The sequence below is a fragment of the Glossina fuscipes genome, unplaced genomic scaffold (assembly GCF_014805625.2).
Source record: "Glossina fuscipes isolate IAEA_lab_2018 unplaced genomic scaffold, Yale_Gfus_2 112, whole genome shotgun sequence".
In the NCBI taxonomy this organism is placed as follows: domain Eukaryota; kingdom Metazoa; phylum Arthropoda; class Insecta; order Diptera; family Glossinidae; genus Glossina; species Glossina fuscipes.
The window spans coordinates 588516-613507 of NW_023998455.1; the positions used below are offsets into that span (position 1 = coordinate 588516).

Consider the following 24992-nt stretch of genomic DNA (forward strand, 5'->3'; position numbering starts at 1 on the left):
ACTACAGTGGGCCACGGTCTACTATTAAATACCCTACATCATCCGATAGGCGCTCATATAAAGACTTTCAAAATTAAAAGTTATATGCAATGTGGTCGAAAATCACTCCGATCCGAACCATTTTCGATAGCGTTTGTCCTCCGGTCAGAACATGTCAATGTACCGAATTTCATCAAAATATTGCAAAAAAAATTGCAGCTTGTGAGTGGAAAATATAACACGGACAGACGGACAGAAAGACTAAAATCGGTTCAAAAAATAATTCCGAGTCTGATCGATATTATCAAAGATGAGGACTCTATCTCAAGTTTTTCTGGCTATTGCCTACATTCGCATAACCGCATGCGGTGTAGGGTGTAAAAAGTTTAATTATTTGTTTTGTAATTTTCATTTTAATGAAATTGTTTTCTTTTCTTTTGTTTTACTTTAATATTTTTGTTTACTTTTTTTAATTTAATTGTTCAATCCCCTTCATGCATATAGAAAAAAAAAGAAGCAAATACGCTTTTACAATTCTGACAGCACTCCAAAGCAGACACCAGTCTACCAGACTGAATGTATCAAGTGCCAAAACGTAGCAGTAGCTATGTGCACTTGTAAAAAAAAAAATAAAAACTAAAAACAACATCAAACACAACACATAAATATCACAAATAACTTAGTTTTGATGCCACTTGACACGTTCCCTGAAAAATTTCTTCTCTTACAAGTTCTCAACAGATACATGCTTACGTGTACGCGTAAGTGTATAAGATTACGGGCGTAATATGTGTTTTATCTCGGCTAAAGATTCTTTAGTACACTTATACTAAATTTTCTACGGCTAAGATGAGCTACGAACACATATTTGTTTAGCTTTAACGATCGCTTATAACAGTAATCCCAGACGAAGAGAAATACGAGGGCATAGGGTAAATTATTTGATACCCACCACCATACGAACACAGCTTTGCAGCATAAAAATACATATTTTAGACTTTATGCCCTCGTAAATGACGACCCTACACCTACTTGTTGTACAAGGTATATTAACTTAATGAGTTCGTACGTAGCGCGCAGAAGGGCTTAAGATGAACTCTCATTTTGTTGTACCGATCGATGCAGAATCATATTTTATGTTAATCTAAGCCCGCCTATCCAACTGTCTGTCTAATTTCTGTCCATCTGGCCTAAAAGACCGCAATTATTGAGATATTTTGATGAACCTATATGTCTTAACCCAAGTATGTACCCTATTGAAAGTGGGTTCAAATCGGTCCACTTTTTCGACCGCTCTACCAAAATATTTTAATTTTCAAAATTTCTCGACAAAGTAATAGTATATCAGTATTGCAAGTTAATATAAAAACTCTGGACCAACTGGGGCAATTTTTCAACACCCTCTCCTATAACGAAAACTGAAGTTCATACAAACATTGTGTTAGATAAGGCGATGTAGGGTATTGAATAGTCAGCCTTGCCCGAATATATGTTCGTACTTGTTATTTAGTGCGAGAGATCCAATAGTCGACTTTCATAGCACTCTACGGATCGCTATGGGAAGTGGAGCTTGAAATAAATTTGGGCTAAGCCGACAATTAAATACCCTAACACAATTCTTATTTCTGGAACTTACTACTACGGAAAGGTTTATTAAAAATTTGACATTTTTGCAAATAAAAAATTTACTGAGCTAAATTCTTTTGAAAGCGGTTCGGATCAAACATCTTTCTCGACCACTCCCCATATAATGCCTTACTTTGAAAAGCTGTTATGTGAATAACTCTGTTGAATGATGTGGTATATGGTATTAAATAGTGGCTTCGGCCCATTACAAGCCGACAATATAAGCTTCTAAAAGCTTATGGGCTTTGGCAGTAGATTTCTTCAAGTCGAGTAAATGCAATTTAGAGCGTTCCATGATTAGCGTTCGTAGTAGCGTCTGAATATAACTCAATAACCGTTGTGTATATTAATACTTTGTGTTATCTTATCATTTTCACCAATAGATATCGTTGATCAAAATACATGCAATCACCTTTCATATATATATATATATGACATGTGTATGCCCTATATACTCTACATATTCGGCATATTATTACCTACATATATCTACGTTTTGCTAAGCATTTAATTCGAGTTAATTTTTTTCTTGTTGTTTACCGCGTATCAAATATGTTTTCACTTTGTTTTTCTATTCCTAATGCGAAATCATTGTTGTTTTTCTCGTAAAATGCCTGGTGACTGGGTATAAACTGTTGCTTAAAAATATGTTTGTACGTTTGTGAAAATAAATGATTTATTAAAATATTTCAGTGTTAATAGAGTGTTTTTCACAAATTTTCTTAATTAAAAAAAAAAAAAAAACGGACGAAAAATTCCTTTCATTTAAACGAACACATATACGATTTAAAAAAAAAATTTTTTTAAATTATTTATAAAGCATACAACAACAACGATTACAAGAATAGGATGTAGAATTAAAATATTTTACTGTGAAATTTATTGTTTTCATAAAAAACATTTCCAAAACGAAAAAGATTAGAGCCGCATCTGAAAAACGTCACAGAAACATGAAAAGTCAAAAGGAATGTTTCTCAAGAGAACTAATATCGAACAATTTCCTTGTGACTATTCCGTTATGATACAAAATGAAAGCCACTATAACAAGAGTACAAATAATGCTTGCTTCGAACTTAAGCCGCATAGCATGATATGATATCGAAAGCATGCCTAATCCTATTCCTATAGAGTGAAAGGAACTTTTCTAATAGACCAACTCTTGCAGTCGCACGCGATATATTCCAAAGATAATGTATTGAGTACAATACATATCTGAACTTCCTTATAAAGTATTAACCGAATCATTTTGTCGAGATTTCAAACCGAGTTCGTGTCGAATGGACAGAGAAGCAAACATAACTAACTCAGTTCCACTATTACTTTCTATGGTACCTCTCCAATGGGACAAGTTATCAACATTTCAATACTACTTATATTATTTTAAACCGATTTTGCAATACGTTGTGCATCGTTTTCATGGGGAAAGATTGCTCTTTATACAAAATATATTGACATATATAATTATATATATATTTATATATATATATATATATATATAGGTATATATATACTCTTTTCACATTGTTTCCGTTGTTCATTTCCTTGATGTGGACAACGCCCTCCCGTGACGGATTCCCCAAATAAGGGCACCATAGAAATTTGTTTTGGTATCGATTTTACCAGTCAACCGTGTCTGCGTAAATGTCTTTTGTTCTTCAGATTACAGCAACAGATCTATGTTTCACTGTTCGCCGGAGTCCAATATGGCATTGACTCTCAAAACAAAAGTGAAAAGAGAGCAAATTAAAATATTATGCTCGGGCAAGGGCGGCCATTAGATGCCCTACAACACTTCGACTACTACAGTTATACATTCATTTCGATAAAAATACGAGGTTTGTAGGCTCCTTGCGTGGGATAGGATCCAAAAAATGAACCTGCTTGATCCAAAATTTGATATAGTTGATCTTTACGTCATTTTCATGAGGACATATCAATAATTGGAAATAGCTTATATTTTCCATGAGAATCTTTATATCGGATGATGTCCAACAAGTAGACTTACGTCATGGCCTAAATTCGGTAAAGATATTTACTTATTTATTGGCTATATATTTTCTAAATAAATTTACAAAGTATGGATGGATTTAAAAGCTGCCGGATAACAACTTAAATCGTCTGCTTGCCTATATTGAAAACTCTATCGCACTTGGGATTTGAGAACCCGCGACCATTGAATTGTTAGTTGCGATCCTTTGCCTACTCCGCTACACAAGCAGCAAAGTTATTTTCTACGTTAAACTACTATTATTGACCAATTGTATGGCGTAAGAAATAAAAATTCATTTCACGTAGAACTTGACCTTTTTAAAATTCCAAACAGCTATGCAACCTTCTACGCGCTAAGTTATGTTGTGTTGTTAAAGATAACTATTTCGTATAGAGAAGTCACAGTTCACAGAAAAAGTAATACTATCTCTTGGAAAAATCAATGATCATTTGTTTGAGCACCACTTGATGGCACTCGAATGCCATCAATGACATATATATAAACTACGGTAGAAATGTATTTTAATATAAATTAGTCAAAGGTTTATTCAATGCCCTATAAGTATTAGTACAAGTTAAGCTTTTCATTTAATGCCAGTTGTGGCAGAAATTTCTTCATATAAATTATTTTTATATAACTACTACTAGTTAGGATACTAATACGAGCGAAGACGCTGAACAATTTATAAAAAAAAAAAAACAAATTATTTTATAGAACCTGCCATTTATCATAAGCATAACCCATACTTTCTAAGCAATAATTGCCAAGATTTTGAAATATGAGCTCATCAACGTCATTATCTTAAATGCGCGCACACACACATACGTACACTATTGTGCACGTTCATAATTTCACTTACATGAAACATAAAAACCGAAAACAACGTAATTACAAAACATTTTTTCCATCAACCACCGGCTTGTCGCAAATGTTTATAAAGAAGTAAAGCAAAGATAACAGAATGAGTTAAAAACAAGTAAGAAAATTATATTCGATCGTGAACGAATCTTTTATACCCATCACCGCTGTTCGAAAAAATACAAAAAACAGAAGAAATGAATTTTCATTCCCTATAATATGGAGGGGGCTCGGCTGATTTTCTCTATTTTCAAAATAAAAGTTTTTGATCCATATATGTGTTGGCCTTGTAGGCATGTCCTTGGAATATTTTATGTCGCTTTTAAATTCTTTTGCAAATTTGTAGGCGATATCATCATTTTCGCTAAGGTGAGAATGTGGACCGCAAACACTACAGACTTGCAAAAACAGACAGGCGGATGTGTTATTGAGCACTACAAATTTGAAACTGTTCAACAATTTATATCCTTTATGATGTCCTTGAAGATTTTTTCTGCGCAGCTAACAAACTGAGTAGGCGTGGTCATTTTTTTTCCATTTTTATGCACGAGCTACAGCATCGTTCAAATTTTTCTACATTTATCTGCTATAGTTTACGAGGGATGAGCAACCAACTTTTTAGTGCGTTTGAAAAACAGACAGGTTCTAAGATGGGCTGTTGTAGGCGTGTCCTTCGATCGATTTGGCTCATTTTCAATAACAGCCTGCTTGCAAGAGGATCCAATGTTTCCGGCAAATTTACGTCTATGTCTTAATTTTTGCGGCCAAGAGAATGTTTACAATAGACATTGCACAGGCGGCTTAAAGCGATTTAGAATTTGATGCTGATCAAGAATATATATACTTTGCGGGGTCCCTGATGCTTCCTTCTGAACGTTGCAAACGTTTTGACAAAATGAATATACCCCTCATGGGTAGGTATAACAAGTAAGAACGATATAGTCGGGCATGGTCGGCAGTTAGATACCACACAGTATTTGCCCGCAAACAATTCGTCTCTATTTTCATGTGAAAATATCAACAATTATACCTTATTTCTATCTAAAGGCACAGTTTTAATAAGGAACCCTTACATGAGAGAGCCGTCCATGTTGTAAATTAAGTAAAATCAATCTTTTTGTCAAGTCCTAATTATTATTCATCTATTTTCGTCACGGCGACCCAAAATATAGACTTTGTTGCCATAGGGAAGTTTATCTTTCATGAGTGCACTTACTGCGAAAAATAGATCCACGGTGTTCAGTTAATATCAACGTCAAACATCTATTATGGACCAATTCTCTTCATAAAATATCAAAAATCAGACCTTTTTGCCAAAGAAAAAAGATTTACTTTTCGTGAGAAGCCCCATACGCAAAGCTGTCCGAAAAAGAGACCACCATGGTTCACGTTCATTGCAGTCAAGTCTTATACCAAACTACTCTTATGGATCATCTGTTATCATAAAATAGTTGAAATTAGATTGCCTTGTTATATAAAGGTATATTTTTGATGAGAAGTGGACTCCAAAAAATAGACTTCCTTCTTCCAAGTTCGAATTGATTATTGAAACGGTACCATGAAATCTTGAAAAATACACATTTTTGGCATATGAAAGCTTAGTTTCTGCAAGAGCTAAGAGGGGGTTCAAAAAACTTCTTCGTCCAATTCAAGCTATTTATAATCCGTTCACTATCCCGCTATTACTCAGCTATTGTTATGGAGAAATTTTGATGATTCCACTTATTTCGCATATAGTGACCGATCAAAATAAGAAGTTCTGCGTAGATTTGTTGAAATAATCATCCAATTCGGTTCGAAATGTTCTTCTGGGTTTTGCAAATCTTTTGACGCAATGAATACACTCCATGTTCGTTAGCGGCGGGTACAAGAAAAACAAAGCAACCGCATCATCACTGCTGCTCTTGTTAAGCTTAAGGAAAAGCATTTAGTGTAAATTTTCCAAGTGAAATATTGAAACGAGCATCATCCTGTCATTAGGGGTAGAACTAAAGCTACAGAAAAAAAGAAAAAAAACAAAAAAAAATAATATATAAAAAATAAATAAATAGGACATTAACTGAAAGCAAATGAATCTTCGGAGTGAATGAACTTTTTTTCATTTCCCTTTTCTTTATTTTTTTTTTTTAATAATAAAAAACCTTTAATTTTAATACAAAAATTTTATTACCTTCACGTTCTATTTTCTTTTTTTATTTATTCTAATAGTAAAACCGTATGCTCTCTACTATTGCTATTCGAAGAATTGCAATCAGCCGTTCATCGCAACCTATAAAATAATCCAAAGAAAAGAAACAAAAAAAAAAAAAAACGGTAAAAAGAAGTAGAACATTTCATCTCAATGACTTCAATTGTCTTCAATGAAAATAATGTGAATGAACTGTAATTATCTTTTATAAAATAATAAACGACGCAATAAGCCGCCATCGCCGATGCCATATCGTCACCCTTACCAACCATCGCCCATTCAAATGTGAAGTGTTCATCATTCATTGAAAGGCAGGCCGAGGGGGCATCATCGTACGCGTTCTTCTATAACGATAATCAGCGTCTCAGCGTCATTAACGAAATTGAGCATCACTTGACTAAGTCACTGATAAGATAATTTGTTTAATTATTCGCGAACGGCATAAATTTCCAAAGTAAACTTTTCATCACTCATCCAACCGAACGTCTATATGAGATACATAAATCAACCAACCGATTAGGTTATTATATGAACTCGTCAATCAATCCTCTAAACTAGTCAACCAACCAATCAAACAACAAACTGCTGTGTCTTTGTTTTTCTTCTTTATTTTTATTATTATTATTATTTTTTTTTTATGTTTATATTTAAAGTTGAAGTTGTTGTGTTCCATTTTAATTCAATCAAATTTCATAAAAAGTAAAAATGCCATCGCTTAGGCAAAAGGTTACAACCTATTTTCGTCAATTAAGTTTCATTGCTGAGCCTCGTGATGGCCCTAAAAGTCCACGCAAAACGGAAGACGATGGCAATTTCATTACAAAATACTTGGAGGGGTAAGTAGTAAACGAACATAATTCAATTATTTTTATACTCTACAACGCTAGTAATAAAAGCGTTTAATATTTTTGAAGGCATAACTTTTAGTTTTACCAAAGCACATATTTATCGTTTGTGGGTCTTTACCGATATCTGCCTATGTATTGGTCATGATATTTCCTTACGATCTTCGGTACACTGATAGTTTCCTAATCGAAACAATACACTCTTAAAAATGGATAAGATCGAAAATTGATTCTGCATAAATATAAAGCTGTCTGTTTGGCTGTCTGTGTGTTTATCCAAAGTCTATCCATTTGTATGTACACCCACCACCTAAAACGGTTGCAACACCTACAACCAAAGATGCATTCACTTCATATTGTAAAGACATATTCGTAAAACGAACGGGTTGGCCACTCTGCTAAAAATATTACAAATTGGAAAGAGAACTTATATTCCGCCCTATTTGTACATAGTGTCTTTTATATCGTAGATGGACCTTTGATCCGACTTAGCTTTTTGCTTTGCTGACTAAAGTTATAAGCTCACAGCCATGACTTGAATGGACGGATAAGCTGACAGAGGGACAAACAGTTCCGCAGTGCACACCAATGGACAATACACACCTTTCACCCATGTGGTATATTTGTATATATTATAAACCATAAGACAAGTTTCTCGTAACCCTGTGCTTCCTACAATGAATCAACTTTTCTACTCCCTAGCCGCATGGATCGCATTTTCACGCCGGCACCCGTCATCTATAACGGACAAAATCCCAGCGATATGCCCGAATTGAAAATTTCAGCCTACCCGACCGGACCGAATGCAATTACGGCCGCTTGCACGGGCCCTGACGATGGTTTGACGGGTATTAAGCGATCAAAGCTACATTTGAGTGCCAATTATGCTGATGATATAGATTTCATAGATACCATACAAGAAAGCGATTGTTTCGAAGTACGAAAGAGTATAAACACCAGCAATGCACGCAATCATAATAAATTTCAACGTATTAGTGGAAGTGGTCGTAGGGTTAACGCTGCGACATCGACCAGCACAAATGATCACAATACTAATAAGACAAGTGGCAGCATAAGATCACGTAAAAATTCCAAAAGTAGTATAAACAGTTTGACAGCCATTACTAATGCCAAAGATACAGGATCGAGTGCCGCAAAAATGCATCAAAAAAATGAAGAAAACTTAAATAAATCCACCACAATAGTGGTAAGTATGGTGAGCACAAAGCCGTTAAACACGGAGAGCATAACCACCGATTTGGTTACAACGGATGCTGCCAATGATCAAAATAATAAAAACTTATTAAACACTAAGACTGAGTCAACTAATAAAGCGATCCGAGATACGAACATAGCACAAAATAATAAAGACTTAGTTCTGAGTGGTGAAAATAAATCCGAAGTAAACAATGAGAAATTATTAGAGGCTACAACAGAACGTCTATTACGCGAGGCGGTAACTAGTCAAGCACCTAACATATTGGATGATTCAGTGGCAGGTGTAAGCAATTGGAAAATGGAATGCGACTCTGCTTATGGTATATCGGTTTCCTTATATGAAAATAATATGCTTACGAAAGAACCGATGGGTAACCCTATAGCCGATTGCTATGGGATGGTTGTGAGAAGTAATGCAGCTGCTATGGCTTTGGCAGACGGTGTTAATTGGGGTGATGGGGCTCGTTTGGCGGCCCGTTCTGCTGTTCATGGTTGCCTTGATTACCTAGATCGTGCTATCTTTGGCTTAGCTCAGGAATGTATGGCGACTTCAACCCAAGAAGTATTTGTTAGCCTTTTACGAAGTTTATGGGAAGGACATGGTTGTATACTGGAAGTTGGCGGTGCATTAAGCACTCTCACTATTGCGGTGGTACTACCTTTAGTCAGGAATCAAAGTGAAAACGATGATAGCGGCGACCCTAACGAGGGAGAAAAGGAAAAGTACGTGGTATGCGCTTGCAACGTTGGAGACTCTTTGGGGTACGTGTATTCTAAGAAGCATGGTGTCAGAGAGTTTACAATGGGTAAGTAAGCAATGAAGAGAGAAGGAAAAAGAATAGAGAAGGAAGAAGAAAAGGTCCTCGTGGATCTTAATATGATATTCAAAATATGGCGTTTACACCGCAAGTCTTAGCTCATGCATCCTGTATATGTTGACCTAGGGTCTAAAAACGTATCACTTCATTTTGTGATTTTTATTGTGAGCTATTAGCATGACCAGGCTAATGGTTAGAGAGAAAAAAATAGCGAACTAAAATGCGGCTGCAACTTGGTAACTCTATATCCAGTCGGTATCCCTTTAACGATGGAGCATTCACTCTAATGGCGGTCGCACGCGACCTTTAATTAAAGTTCCGATATGCCGAGTTGATAATCACAGATGTTATTCACTGGTCCAGCGTCCGGTAGCCCTTCGTTAGTGAGTTGCGAATTTTTCGCTTGTGCCTATGCCTATTCTAATATTTTGTTTACTAACTGACAACCCTGACAAATCCAATGTTTGTGGCATCAAAAATGCTAAATCGTAACTTGCAGTCTTATAATCGATTTTACATATTACGATACCCATCAGAACGTTTTCCATTACTTCTCAGACGTAATTGACTCATTACTCACTCATTAATCTAATCAAAGATTCTCTTGTCCATGTTACAGCTTCTCACGATATAACTTCAATGCGGGACATGCGTGATGCTCTGGGCGCCTTGGGTCCGGCCGATGGCAACAAACCGGAACTCAGTAATCTAACGCTATCCATGACTACAATTGAACGCGGTGACATTGTGTTTCTAACTTCGGACGGTATTAGTGATAACTTTGATCCGGTGGTGGGTAAATTTGCTGAAGCTTGGACCACCGATATACAACTATTATCTAGCAACAAGCATTTGGGTTTGGCAACAAAAACGCAAAATAAAAGTGCTTCAACTTTATACCAACGTATGCATAGCGTAAATAATCAATTAAGTCCTCTACCCATAAAAGCACCGGTCCGTCCACAACGCACGAAAAAGGCTGCCTCCCCGGAAACAGCACCAGCTTCTAGTCGACCCAAATATATGCGCTCACATACCGTCATAGAACCGAGATGTTTATCGTCAACGCTCAATAACCACACGTTAATGCTATCGCCGCGACCATTTGAAGCTCCAACAAGAGCTATAAAAATACCCAAATCATCAACGGGTCTACCATTGGTTACGGGGCCCCAAAGACATGCTTTAACTTTATATCGCTTAGAGGACTTACTTAGCTATGGGATTAATGGTACATTTTCGCCCTGTGTATCGGCTAGACGTCTATGTCATCTTCTAATTGACTTTGTGCGTATGATCACCTCGGCAAGACGCAAGACTTTAGAGCAAAGGGAATTGTTTTATAAACTTTCCACCGGTCCAGATGGAGTTAAAAGGGAAATCGAATTGAATCGCATGCAACATCGTGCAGCACGTAAACGCGTTATTGATAGTACGACATTTTCAGCGCTACCCGGAAAGCTGGATCACGCGACTGTAGTTGCATTCACGGCCGGCACTTATCAATCGGGAAATAAGATAAATGTTAACGTAAATAAGATAACAACGATAAACACGAATAGCAGTTGTAATGCAATTATAGCTCCTTTACAAACGAAAGAATTTCAGGAAACAAATTTCTAAGCATTGCATGGGAATTTATGAAACGATAAAAGACGAAAACGAATACATTTCAGGAATTGCGGAAGCAAGCGAATTGTATTTTTTATATGAACAATGTGTGCTTTAAAGAAAACAAGGATATAGGAATAGATTCTTTTTTTTTATCAAACAGAAGGCTTTTTTCCTGTAGAGCTTAGGCTAACTGAAATTTTGTGCATTTTTTATAAAACCTAATGTAAGCTAAAATCTTATCTAATAACTATATTTAAACGAACAATTGCACAGCTTTTAGAAGAAGCATTAAAAGTAAAATATTGGGAAGGAATTGGTTACCGAAGTGAAAGGAGAAACAATTCAGATTAAAAATACATCCAAATCTTTTTTTACACGGTCGTTATGGATACCGAAGTCAAAGGAGACACAATTGAGATTAAAAATACATGGAAAACTTTTTTTATGCGGTTTGTTGTGACCCGATTTTGAAATAAAACGGTTTACAAAGAAGAACACCATTTTTAAGCGGATTTTTTCTTTTAATGCGAATTCCAAAAAAATGTTTCTCTGTAACTCTAATTTTGACAGTGTCTTACAGAAGCCTGTGTATAATCGAACAATTGCACAACCTTTAGAAGAAGAATATACAATAAAAATACTGGAAAGGAATTAGGTACGAAGTGAAAGGAGGGAGAGTGTAGATTAAAATTACACCCAATTCTTTTTTTATCGCATTTTGAAATAACACGGTTTCCCGATAAGAACAAATAGCGTTTTTTACACAAACATTTGGTTGTAGTATGCACTCCAAACAAAAATTACGGACACTTACGTGTGCAGCAACAAAATACAATGGAAGGTATACTATGATCGGAAGTCGTTCGGTTTGTGCCCATACAAGTATTAATTGACTTAATCTGTATGTAAGATGGATTTCATTACCACTTTTTTTGCGCGGTTTTTTGAGAAAATATTTAGAGTTTTTTTATCTTTTTTTTTGGAATTGTGGGACGTATCTCTAACTTTGCCAAATTTTGAATATATATTTTTACATGAGTTTTTTTGCGCGGTTTTCTAAGAAACGTACGTACCGTGTAAAAGAAGAGTTCGATGTAGAATAAAAGCCAGTAAACTGTAAAATGTTTACGTAAAAGATCAATGAGAGCTTGAAAGCTTGAAATTTTAAAAGCGTTTCAATCACGACAAATCTGAGCTTCATCACCTTTAACTACTAGGGTTAACTTAACACTTGCGAATTGTTTAGAGACTTTGGAAATGAGAAATTAACTTTAAGAAAAATTGATGCCGAAATCAAAAGAAGTCTGAAAAACTAAAAAGCGTCTCTTTAACAATCAGAGCTACCTTGCCCGTGTATAAAAACTTGACAAACTTGAGAATTATCCTCTAAAAAAAAAAAAAAAATTGCTTAAAAATTCTTTCTATATGTGTGTACATTTAAATCACATGATTAAAGCATATATTTTTAATTACAACTAAGAAAGAGTCATCATAAAATATTTTTGGTATAAAAGAGTGAAGCATTTGAAAGCTTAAAAGCATATTTTAATAAAAACGGAAGAAATACTTATAAAACAAAAAAAAAATAAAAATAAAAATTACATAAAAGGAAACATTCTTGAAGTCTTCTTATTTGTACGTAGCTCATCATTCAAGGATACATATTGCCTTTATCCGCACTTGCAGGCAATGTCAATGCCTCTTGTGAATACATGAATGAATGGTAAGTGATGGATGGCCACTGCATTAGGCCAAGCTCTTTGATAACTTGTATAATAGAAACGATATAATTTCTCTATTCGCTCATCACATATAATACAATATTTTGTATATTGATGGGAATTTTCGCTTTTGCAATAAATAGATGACCATCCGTTTAAACCAATTAACAGTTTTCATGTTAACTCAAAACATTTTTTCCCCCTTAAAACTTAATTCCTTTTAGCGAATCTAGCATCATAGCCTATTAAATAATAAAAAAATGTTTGCATACGTGCCAGTGGGAAAGACCACTGCTGGTAGCAATTTCCAAAGGCTTTGTCTTTCTTAGAGTTTTACTCACATTGACATGACGTTACATACAGTTTATTTAATAATACAAAAAAGCGAGGAATAGTGGAACATTTTTATTGATATCCGTTTTATTATGCCCTACACTTCTTGCGGTGGTGCAAAGTTATTTAGAGTTTGTGTGAATGTGTACAACACTTAGCAGGATATCGGGGAAATATTTAGTAAAAATGTTTAAGAAATCAAGGGGAAAAAATCATTCCGCTTAGTCAACTTTTAATTAAGAATATAGTTGAACAAATACTCCTGCAATTTTATAACCCATTTATGGTAAAGGATATATTAAGCTTGTGCGGACAAATGTAGAAGGATTTAAGATAAATCCCCTTTATACGGATCGGCTCCTAACCATATTCTAACTTTGTCTGACCAAGTGTCATATTGTTGAACCTACATACCACAATAATTTCGATATTTTGATGAAATTTGGTACATCTACATGTTTTGGTCCAAGCACGTACCCTATTGAAAGTGGTTCGGATTTGTCAATTTTTTTCGGCCACTTCCCATATAAAACTTTATTTTAAAAAATCATTATATGAATAAATTTTAAGCAAATAATTGTGTAGGGTATTTAATTGTAGTGCGTGCCCTCGCGTAATAAGGCCACTTCATCAACATTCTTACATGCCGTATTAATAATTTAATCATTCGGACTGAAAGGCCGCAATTAGCTTACATTGCTTGGTTATTTTTTTAAGTTTCAACTCAAACAAATCTTACTCCTTTAAAAATATAAATAATTTGCGAAAAGCGGTTGCATAGTTTAATTCACAAGAAAAACCAAAACACCTCAACCGGAATAAGTTGAAACTGGGCCACATTCATGAAAATGTTCTACACTTTAGTAATGTTTTTCGGGAACAAGCAAGGATGAAGCCGATGTACTAAGGCAAGGGTTGTAAGCCGTAAGTGAAATCGCTATAGCAGACCACGACCCCCCATTCAATACCCTACACTACTCTTTAGGTATTCACGTAACGACTTTTCAAAACAGGGATTGCAATGGGCCGCGGCCGCTATTAAATACCACACACCACTTCACTTAACACAGTTATTCATACAACAGTTTTAAAGGTAAAGTGTTATACAGGAAGTGGCGGAACAAGTGGTCCAATTTGAACCATTTTCATCAGCGCTCACCATTGAGTCAAAAAATATCTCAAATATCTCTAAAATTGAGGCCTGTAGGTTGAACACAAAGAAACACAGACAAGCTTAAAAAGAAAGTTGAATTTTAAAATAAAGATAAATCCTTTATATGGGCGAGGGTCGATCTGAACCATTTTGAATAAGGTTCATCCTTGACCAAAAAAACATTGAAAATTATGCCTATGTTGAAAGCGAAAAAAAACGCAAGACGGACCGATGGATAGGCAAACTTAAATAATTCTAAATCCATCGGTATAGTAAAAGGTTGGTCCATCTCAAGCTCTCCCTTTCGCACGAATTTAACATGCCCCTGTACCTTGTAACTTGCGTAGAACAAATTCTAAATATTCAAGTCGACTTTGCAAGATGTATAAAACTTTAAACGCTAGGGAGAAGGTTTTCTTAAATCTCGCTTCAGTGGCAATAGAGCACTGCATTATTCTTTTTTGGTTTACCTGGTCACCTTAACGTGTTTAAATGATTCGTTTTTTTTTTTTTTTTTGTTTTTTCTCTTCTTCAAGCACAAGTTTATCTTTATTACAAAATCTTTTTTGTCAAGTACAAGAAATATGGATTTTTGTTTTTTTCTATTGTTCTAACATTCGCATAAACCTCACCTCTTAGTGTAAGACTTTGCTTTTGACCAAACTTACAAAAAAGGCAAAAAGAAAAAAAAAACAAAAACAGAAAAGCAAAAAACCAATGGTTCTATTATGTAGACCAAGCGAAGAGATGCAAATTAGTATTCAGGTTTCCTTCCGTCTTTAAACAACATTTTCGAAATACAATAAGAAATTTTCCCCAAAAACAAAAAAGAAAAGAAAAACGAAAATTATTTGTTTTGAAACAGGTATAGAAATGAGTCTTAATTTACAAATCGAGAAATTACGTGGTCTGGACAATTACAAGCCTTGGTCTATGACGGTGCGAGCTTATCTGGAATCGGAGGATTTATGGACTGTCGTTGAACATGGTCCAGATTCATCAGAACAGGTATTAAGAACTCATTTTTTTAAACTTGTTTCAAATTAAAATTTAAATAAAACATAAAATTATCATGAACAATGAAAGTATAAAATTTTTTAAATTAATTATAAATAAATATTAATTTAATAAATGAATAAAGTAATACAATTAAAGAAAATTAGTGAAAAAATTGCCTGAAAGTAAATTCTGGTTAAGCATTCTTTTAAACGGACATTTATTAATTATAATATATCTAAGCGATATATACAGCGCAGCAATTAATACTTCAATCGCTTAGAAGGGTTCCTTAAGAAAAATCCGATGAATGTTTGAAACACATTTTAAATCATTCTCTGACATCGTCTCATCCAGCCGCTAGATAAGTGAAACACAATGAAATTTTTGATTTATTTCCAAAAAAATAAAGAAAATGATGGAGCAATGGCGTAAATTTTTATGACCGTAACCCTCTCAAAATCTTACTCTTCCTTTTTTGGCTTTTCTCTCTTTTACCAGTTTTAAGCTTAAAATTGGTTGGTTGGCTTAATCTAGGCTATCTAATCTAATCTATCTCAGATGGACCAAAAATTTGCAAGCTTTGGGACTTATTGAGAATCTTACCTAAAAAACTATTATCGTGACTTGGCGAGTGCTGGTTGGTTAATTGGCCCAAATGAAAACGTCATCTGGACTATGAATCGAGCTTTGTTAAGTCGATTTAAAATTTACACACTTTAAGGATTATTCAGAATCTTATCTAGGAAACTATTATCCTATTATCCTGTTGACTGGTTTGGGACGTTGTCCACCTTGATCATTCTTACAAACATTCTCGATAAATTTCATTTATACATATTCACTTTACTACTTGTAATCCATAGATTTATTAAAATTTTCGGGATCTTCGGATGGAGTGATAAGTAAATTTTTTTTTTAAATTTGATACGAAGACTTCAATTCCAATTTTACGTTTCTTCTTTTACGGGCTGTAAGCGTAATTTTGTGTTGCGGGTTCATATTCAAAATTAATTTGGATTATGTTCGCTAAGATTTAAGATATCTACCAACAATCGCAGTTTAATAGATCAATTAGGAACAAAAGACGACTCGAAGTTCCTATATATCGAGCGATCTCCCAGGCAGCTTTTTGGAATTTGTAAAACAAATGATAAGAAAATTATCGCTTCCCTATTCTATAGCTATGGAACGTTAGGTGAATAACTGAGAAGTCTTTATAGGCAGCCTAAATCGGTTAATCGGTTTGCAACCTGGGACAAACACATGTAAGTCGAAAAGATTTACTTCGAGTGCAGTCGTGGTCGTGGTAATCGGAGTGGCCTATATCATAATAGTGAAGTCGTCCTTCTATAGCCATCAGAGAATGGAGGAGGCACATTAATGTCGCCAAAATGTTAACATCAACCATAAGGAACCTTTCAGCACTCTATAACGTTCTTGGTAGGGACGAAATTCTGAATCGATCGAAGGAATTCCGTCCTTTCTTCCGTTCTTCCGTCCCTGTAATGTCTAAACAATCTTGATAGGAATGAAATTTGAATCGATCTAAGGAAGTTGGTCCGTCCGCCCGTTTATGCAAGTTGTTCTCGTAGTTGGAAATGAGCGAAATGGATCAAAAGAGACGCCCACTGCCCAGTGTAAACGGAGAACATCGCTGTTTTCAAAAAAAAAAAACTAAACATGAACTACGTTGTATATGCAAGAGCTGCCGCGTGTACGAAAATGAAAATCCCCAATCAATGCTATAGTATTGAAATTCGTCTTTCTTTTGGACGTGGAGACGATTCTGGCAGAATTTGAATATTTGAATATTTAGTTAATAACTATGCAATAAAATTAAACTGCAAGCTTTCCAGACTTGCTTTTTACTTCCATTACGTCCCTTTATAATTTAACCCGATCTGTTGCTGCGTTAATGCAATAATATAATGAATTTCTTAAATCAATCTTTTCTATGATTATGAGGAACGAACATATTGAATGGACGAACACAACTAAATCGACGGAGTACATATGCAATTTTTAACTAAAAAAATTTTTTCATTTTCAATTTCAGAGTTTGATTAAGGATAGACGTGCCAAATTCATAATATTATGTTTAATTGAACAGAAATTATGTCAATGTATGGTCAGCATACGTTCAGCTCGCGATTTATGGTCTTATTTAAAACAACAGCATTCAATGCGTTAAATATCGTTGGATTTCTTTTCTTAAAGTTATTAATTCAATAATATAATATATAAATGTATATATATATATTAAAATCATTTATCATTATAAAGTCTTGCACTCAAAAATATTAAAATAAAATGTAAAAGAATAACTGTTTAAAGAACTTTTTTCTTGAGTGGACATATAAGCCATACTTATTGGCTCAGTCCAGTTAATCTTAAAAAACAAATAAAAAAGAATTTTTGTAAAAATTTTCTTTTTTAACCTTAAACATAAAACTATTAATATTGTAAACTACGTTTAGTACAAATGTCATCGAGTATCTGACGCAATTCCTCATCTTCGAAGCGGCCCTCCAAAGAAGGTATTAATGCTTTAGCTTCCTCAGGAGCTTCTGGACACAGATTACCCAAAGCGGCCAATTCAAATTTATGTAATTTTTTCTGCATTAATAAACTATAATATAAAAAAAAAAATATTTTTTCAAAAACGATAAAAAAAAGGACAGAAACAGGTATTAAAGCTTGCGATTTTAAAACATTTCTCAATTCTTTTAATTTTTCCACCATGTGTTATACGTATTTGGCACGCTCCTCCTTACCTATGTTATTACATTTAAGAAAGTCGTTCTTGGTGTTGACCAAGTTAGGTGTGGACTTATTAACGCAGTTTACATAAAGTAAACAATTTTTATTTGCGTTATGCTGCCAAAGTTCGATGCAAGTGCATGTTTCATCTTGCTTGGGATGTATTTTTAGACATCTAAAGAATGGTATGTTTATACTCTACACCACTCGTAGCACAAAGTGCACGAATATACCAAATTTTTGGGGATATATGTAAAAGATTTTTGGGAATGTACATAGAAGGACTTGAGGTAGACCCATCTTTTATTATACCGATCGAGAAAGTGATACTGAATCTTGTCTGTTCGTCTGTCTAACTCGTTTTTTTTTTTTTGTATTCAACCTTTTGCGACATTTTGATGAAATCGGGCAAATCGACATATTTCGACTCAAGGATGAATCCAGTTGGAAATGTCTTACATTGGATTACTTTTTCCTTCGCTTTATACACAACAAATTATTGTAAAAAGCCTTTATATGAATAACTGTAGCGTGGCGTAGTGTATTTCATGGTGAACGTGTCTCAGTTTCAATTGACATAAACTCACCTGCGTACGGCTGCTATGGTTTCTTTGTTTTTGAATTTTCGAAAACTATCCGTATAGGCATAAGTTTTCATGAAAACTTCCGAAAATTCTTGCTCTTCGTCGGCCGATTCATTTTGCCGTTTACGATGATCCAACAACATGTGTACCTCAGATATGAGTAAGGTTTCGGCACTTTCAAATTCTTAAATATAAACAAAATATTATTAAATACATTTTCTTATTAAATTTGGACAATTTTTAAAAATAAGTTTGTTTTAAATGTAAATAAACAAGCGCCAGTTTATACGTGAATCGTAATGAAATTAATAACTTTTATTGATATGACCGTGTTCTATGAGAAAATCAAAGATTTGTCGCGTTTTATTAACATCTATTTTTATGAGACGTCTTGCGTCGGCCAACTTAATATGACCTAATTTGCAATTTTCGCTTATGAGAAGATTTTTATAATCCAAATAAGCTTGAGGTACTAAACGAACCACACTGCATAATTGTCGTTCGGCCTCGTCAAGTTTAACAAAACCAGGCAAACCTGAAATATACAAATATATATATACGTATGAAAATGTTGTTAACACATTCCTCCAAAATGGAAACTCTTAAATAACACACCTATTATATCTATGGGTCCGGCCTTTTTTCTTGGAACTGTGGCAAGTGTAGGCTGTATTAATTTATCCGCCAACTGCTTATTATGGATAGTGGGCAGTAATTTACGCCAGTCATATTTATAGCGCAAACGTTCTATATTCTGTTGTTCTTTTTGGTCATGTAAACGTTTTCTTTTCATTTTGAAATATATGCCCGCGCCTGTCAAAGTACGTACACCATTTTCTCTTAATTCATAATATCTACCAAAAAGAAGTAAATGAAACGGTATTCAAGTTAACTGCATGCTATTACTGCGGACTATGTTTTCATAGTAAATTAGTTTTGTATTTAAGAAACATTTGGCAACACTATCAAGGTAATCCGCTATGCAATCGTTTATCTGACACTGTAATCCATATGCAAATAAGAGGTACCATAGGAACAATTGAAGCTTCTTCAATAAAATTCGAAGTGAGTCATACTGTCATAATTAGAGAGGATTATACTTAGAAAAGGGTGCCAGGGATATTTGCGCCGCTTATGAACAAAAAGCAACAACGAATCTGTGGTTCCATTGCGTTTTTTCTGTAAATTTCCGTGCTACTCCATAGCTTACCTTGCTAAGGAACCACACAAACATCACAAGATAATGTGAAGTAATTTATAAAATATTAACAATAAAAAGAACCGATTCTGCGTAACAAACTCGGACCATCTGTCAAGCATTAAACGCCACCTTTACGTACCGAAACAACATTTTTTGCAGCTCAGTAAAATATTTCAATCCCTCTAACAGCAGATCAAATTGATAAGGTGTGCACAGTTGCATGAAGGCCAGAAATCTTTTACAATTTGTTTCGGATAATAAGGCATCAGCATATTTAGTTATCCAGCTTAAAGAGCGGTTGGCCATGATTAACCCATGAGCGCGCATAATTTCATAACGCCGTTGTCTTTCTCTAAAAATCAATAAAGAAAATTAGTTTATTGCGCTTTGCTACGAAACCTACAGATTTCCACTTACTTTAAGCGATGATTATATGCTCTTACTAAAGCACATTTCAGTTCTTCAATGAGGAATCTATCCTGACTATAATCTTCCTCCTCTACTATGTCACTTAAGTTATCATCGGCTTGTAGTATCATTGTCAGCAAATTTTCAGCTGATACGTCATATGGTGTATCGAAATCCCCGCGTGCACAACGGTATCCGGCCATTAATTTAAATTGCATAGAAGCTATATCGTCATGTCGAGGCGGATCTACTGATCTCATTTTCACCATGTAAGGTGTCCGTTGGGGTACATAACAATTTTCGATATGCTGCAAACCCAATAAACGTTCGAATATGCCACCAAAATAATAATCATGATAATGCTGGCGACATTCAGCGGCAGTGAAGCGATATTGTAACGATTTGGCTATCGCGTCCCAATTACCGTAGCCTTGCACCCGTAAACTTTCCAACAAACAACGTTCGTCTTTCGCTGTCCAATTAGCCGCACCGGAAAACACTTGTATATCATCTTTTATTATAATGTAAGAATGATTGTTGCGATGTTTTTCGGTTTCGCAACCTTTGGCGAAACACTCCAAGCATAATATACTTTCGCATTCGGGACATTTAATATAAGGTTCTCGGACACAATTTTGACAAGCACTACACAATAATCTCACTTCTTGAATCTCCTCCACTTGATGTTTACGATTTTCTTCGAGCAAACGCTGCAATTGTTGAGCGTCGTAATAAGATATTTTGTATTTGGTACCCTCGTCTGCCAGAGCATTTAACATCTTCCGTTTCTTTGTTGATAAATTTCCTATAAAAAGAAATCATTAAAGTTTGCCTTCTAAAGGCAAACAATTCTCGACCAGAAGAAAAAATGTTTTTAAGACAAATCTGGCGCTTATTTACTTCTTTTCTATTATCATTATTTAAAATCCGCTCTGATACTACCTTTAGGAAATTGCAAATCAGCAGCATCCTCCTCGACCATGTCAACTGGATTCATATTGTTTTTTTTTAAGGTAACCTCTCGCGTTTTTTATTAAATTCACGAATTAATAGCGAAATTCATTTAAAAATTATTAAGAAATTTTCCAATGCTTTCTCCTAATATCACAAAACGTATTAAAGTACTAAAAGAAGCCGACAATAAATGCTGCCAAGTTTAATTTTTTCACATTTTTCGGTAAGCAAATATTAAGGGAGACGACATAATCATTTTAGATGCTTTGAATCAACTATTAAGGAAGAGATTCAACAATTTTATATAAATTTCTCCAGAAAAATTATAAATTAAAAACAGAAGTTGCAGAAGCCAAAATTAGTTTTAACAAGACTTTTGGGTGACATGACCAAAGATTATAAATAAAACAAAAGTTACGTGTATATCAAGCAACAAATGCGTACACAAAGAAATTCTTCCTGGGCTTCACCGACTTCGGCAATTCACATCTAAAGTAACGAAAAAAGAAAAATTTAATTTCTTTTGATATTTATTAGCTTCGCCAGACTCTTTCTATATTGTATGCAGAAAATATGAAAAAATTTTTATCCGTGTGTCGCTTGTAGCTTATATTCATACCTTGGTAAAAAACTTGTAGATGTTTTTTTTTCTTCCCTACCTTGTTTCTTGTTGTTGGAAAGAACCCGATGAATGGCAAATAGAATGAAATTTTGCAAGATGGTTTATTTTTGTCGCAAGTGCTTCATGGCTGCATAAATAAATCCTACGACGTATATTACGCTCCGTAAACATCTCTACCTTATGAATAAGGAACACAAAGCCATTCTTATTTTCTTTTTGCTTTTACAAACAAAGATTTTCTCATTTAATGTTGAACATCAGACATGTCCCATAAGCGACTTGATGCATTTCTAATATAAACGCGCCTGTAAAAACTTCCAATATTTTTTCTAATGAGGCATACACGAGCGTTGTACTGTGATCGTAAGCTAAAATACACAATAGGCGCTTGAACAAAAAGAAATGGACGTATGCACTAAATATCTGTATTGAACTTTTAGGAAATATTCAGCTCTGTCCTAAGCTTTAAATATTTTTAATAAATTCACCAAAAGAATAAATTGAAAGGAAATGATATTCAAAGCCGTACGTAAACAGTTTATCCACATTACTTGGTTGAATTAAACAAATTTTAGATGAACCCATAAACCATTTAAATTAAATTGATTATTTTATATGTAAAATATATAATATTGTACATTATTATTTATTATATATTTTAATGTTATCATTAAATTATACAAATATACTTGCAGCAACAAATTTTTGAAATGTAAGCAAATAGCACGCGCAGGCAAATGTAAACAAAATTGTATTCTGCAACAACAACACGGAATTGATAAAGCTCGCAAAATTTTTATTTGAGAAAACCCTTAAGAAATTATCTGCTGTAATTTCGATAGAGAAATGGTGCCAAGTCTCTTCATAAAAAAAGAGTAAACAAATTTTGGTACATTAAATAAGAAGAAGAATAAAAAGAGAAAATCACATTTTTTTACCGAGCCTTTATAAATTTTTTAAAAAATAAAAGAATTAGTTTTCAAAAATATTATTAAAAGGTGATGACCTCTGGTGCTTCAGCTCAAGTAGATGATAATGACCAAAATACCACTGATATTGATAATCTACCCAAATATTGCGATTATTGCAAATTTTTGTTGGTGGAAGAATTAGCATTGGAAACAGATTACCGCCGATTACATTACGGTAAGTGTACTTTAATAGGAAAATTAAAGCAAGACGAAAAAGGTTACAATTATTTGGAAAATGTTCAGATCAATGACATGCCCAGGTAAACTGAATCTTAATCAAGCTGAAGAAACATTTATAAATTTTTCATTTAAAAAAAATAGTGAATGCAGGCTCCCGGAAAGTTGTTTAAATATTCTGCTACATATGTGCAATAAAAAAGATTTCCAGTTCAAATCATCTCATTATTACGAAATTGTTGGAGAAGTAATTTTGTTTAACAATATTAAACCGGAGGAAAACGATGCAAATTTTTTAACTTCTCGCGGGATTGTGGAGCAGGTACAGTTTTTCGATAACGTGAAGAAGCAAGAAAAATTACTGAAGTATTTTGGGGAAAATTATAAACCGGCAGTAAACGTATGGTATGCTCAACCTGTCGCGCGTGCTGGTGACTTAATAACACGCAATTTAGAATTGAGGATAATGCGGCAAAAACTGGAGGAATGAGTCATTTACCGCAATTCTTCCATTTTTCAAAAATTTTATCCTATGATGAGAAAGGTGCAAACAAAGAAAACATTGACAAAATTGTAAGAGAATTCGAGGAAAACTTCCTTGTTTGGCAAACGGACTTTTGGCATTGTCATTGGGCGGAACAAGGTGATAATTTGACACTTGATAAGTGGTACAGAAAGTATAAAGACTTTATGTTGATGACCACAAAAAATCAAAACGAGTATAAACAGGATATAAATTTAGAGGAAAGATCTTTAAAGGAAGAAGAAGAGAACTCTTCAATAAATGCGGAATCATGGAATAATTTATGGCATAAACATCAAGAGGAAATCTATGCCAATCACTTCCTAGCTTTCACTTCAATATTTTATCAATATTATTTGGATTTAAAATACGGCTTGGAAACCTCAATAGAACCTAAAATAATCGTAGAAGATTTTGAATTACATTCAGACCTAGAAACTGTAGAAGAACTAAGCAAAGAACTGGAACAGTTGCAATTACTAGGGCTACCGATAGCTTTTGGACCGCCCAAACAAGCAAGCAAACGAAAAGCGAAAACTAAAGCGACGCCAGAGATTATTGAGTCTATATCCGACACAGGAAGCGAAAGTGGAGAAATGGTTAATAATGATTTGGATTCAAGTCTGCATGAAATTCACGAGAAAACCATTTCAAAAAGTAAAAAGAAAAATCGTTCATTACGTCATGTACCTGAATTTATGGTAAAGGAGAAAGGTTTACTGAAATATTGGCGTCGGCGATTTTCTTTGTTTTCCCGCTTCGATGAAGGCATACGATTGGATCGTGAAAGCTGGTTTTCAGTAACCCCTGAAAAAGTGGCTTTCCATCTAGCTCAGCGGCTTCGTTGCGATGTTCTAATTGATGGCTTCTGTGGTTGCGGTGGTAATGCCATACAGTTTGCTTTCACTTGCCATAAAGTTATCGCCGTTGATATTGATGCGGATAAATTGGCTATGGCTAAACATAATGCTTCCATTTATGGCGTAGGACACAAAATTGAGTTCATATTAGGCGACTTTCTTCATATGGCTGCTCATAATCGTTTAAAAGGCGACGTTGTGTTCTTGAGTCCTCCTTGGGGTGGCCCGAAATACAAGCAACGCAAAAGCTACGACATTGAAGAATATCTACTGCCTGTATCGGCCTCCGAATTAATTGAAAAATCCAGTTTAATCTCAGAGAATATAGCTATTTTTCTGCCTCGCAATGCCCACATGCAACAAATTATTAAACTAGCCGGACCAGGTAACCAATGTGAAATTGAACATAACTATTTGGATTCACGCTTGGTGGCTTTAACCGCTTTATATGGGGAACGATTAGTAAAGAAAGCTTAGTTTCTTCCAATTTGTTTCTGTAATAATCGATAAGCGAATTATTCTTTCTTTTCTTTAAATAAGTTCAATATAAGTTACAAAGCGAGTAACACCTTAGTGTTATGTAAACCTAT

General features: G+C 34.4%; 5 protein-coding genes across 6 annotated transcripts in view; 4 read left to right on the plus strand and 1 right to left on the minus strand.

The window, feature by feature from the left end:
- The window catches only part of LOC119639656 (PP2C-like domain-containing protein CG9801), a 42867-nt gene extending 30445 nt beyond the window's left edge, over positions 1–12422 (plus strand). The window contains exons 2-4 of the mRNA XM_038037215.1: positions 6662–7477; positions 8189–9510; positions 10142–12422. Coding sequence (XP_037893143.1) covers positions 7347–7477; positions 8189–9510; positions 10142–11145 — 2457 coding nt within the window. The 5' untranslated portion in view covers positions 6662–7346 and the 3' untranslated portion in view covers positions 11146–12422. The remainder of the gene's footprint in view (positions 1–6661; positions 7478–8188; positions 9511–10141) is intronic.
- A 2620-nt stretch (positions 12423–15042) lies between these two features.
- Positions 15043–17654, plus strand: LOC119639571. Its single transcript, XM_038037028.1, has 2 exons — positions 15043–15351; positions 17399–17654. Exons 1-2 carry the CDS (start codon positions 15217–15219, stop codon positions 17531–17533), a joined length of 270 nt encoding a protein of 89 aa, XP_037892956.1. The 5' UTR covers positions 15043–15216; the 3' UTR covers positions 17534–17654.
- Positions 17655–17748: 94 nt separating this feature from the next.
- LOC119639570 (DNA-directed RNA polymerase II subunit Rpb4) lies at positions 17749–21728 on the minus strand. 2 transcript variants are annotated; one of them, XM_038037025.1, is made up of 5 exons: positions 21238–21687; positions 20305–21100; positions 20027–20239; positions 19302–19540; positions 18888–19221 (listed from the first exon to the last, which is right to left on the minus strand). In XM_038037025.1, exons 1-5 carry the CDS (start codon positions 21290–21292, stop codon positions 18992–18994), a joined length of 1533 nt encoding a protein of 510 aa, XP_037892953.1. In that variant the 5' UTR covers positions 21293–21687; the 3' UTR covers positions 18888–18991. The 2 variants fall into 2 exon arrangements, with proteins under 2 accessions (XP_037892955.1, XP_037892953.1); XM_038037027.1 differs by lacking the exons at positions 18888–19221; positions 19302–19540; positions 20027–20239; positions 20305–21100 and adding exons at positions 17749–17971; positions 18690–18870 and having other exon boundaries at positions 21238–21728.
- A 1079-nt stretch (positions 21729–22807) lies between these two features.
- LOC119639558 lies at positions 22808–23528 on the plus strand. The gene is made up of 2 exons (XM_038037004.1): positions 22808–23102; positions 23164–23528. Exons 1-2 carry the CDS (start codon positions 22873–22875, stop codon positions 23507–23509), a joined length of 576 nt encoding a protein of 191 aa, XP_037892932.1. The 5' UTR covers positions 22808–22872; the 3' UTR covers positions 23510–23528.
- LOC119639557 (trimethylguanosine synthase) lies at positions 23486–24972 on the plus strand. The gene has a single exon (XM_038037003.1). The coding sequence runs from the start codon at positions 23506–23508 to the stop codon at positions 24877–24879; it is 1374 nt and encodes a 457-aa protein (XP_037892931.1). The 5' UTR covers positions 23486–23505; the 3' UTR covers positions 24880–24972.
- Positions 24973–24992: the final 20 nt, after the last annotated feature.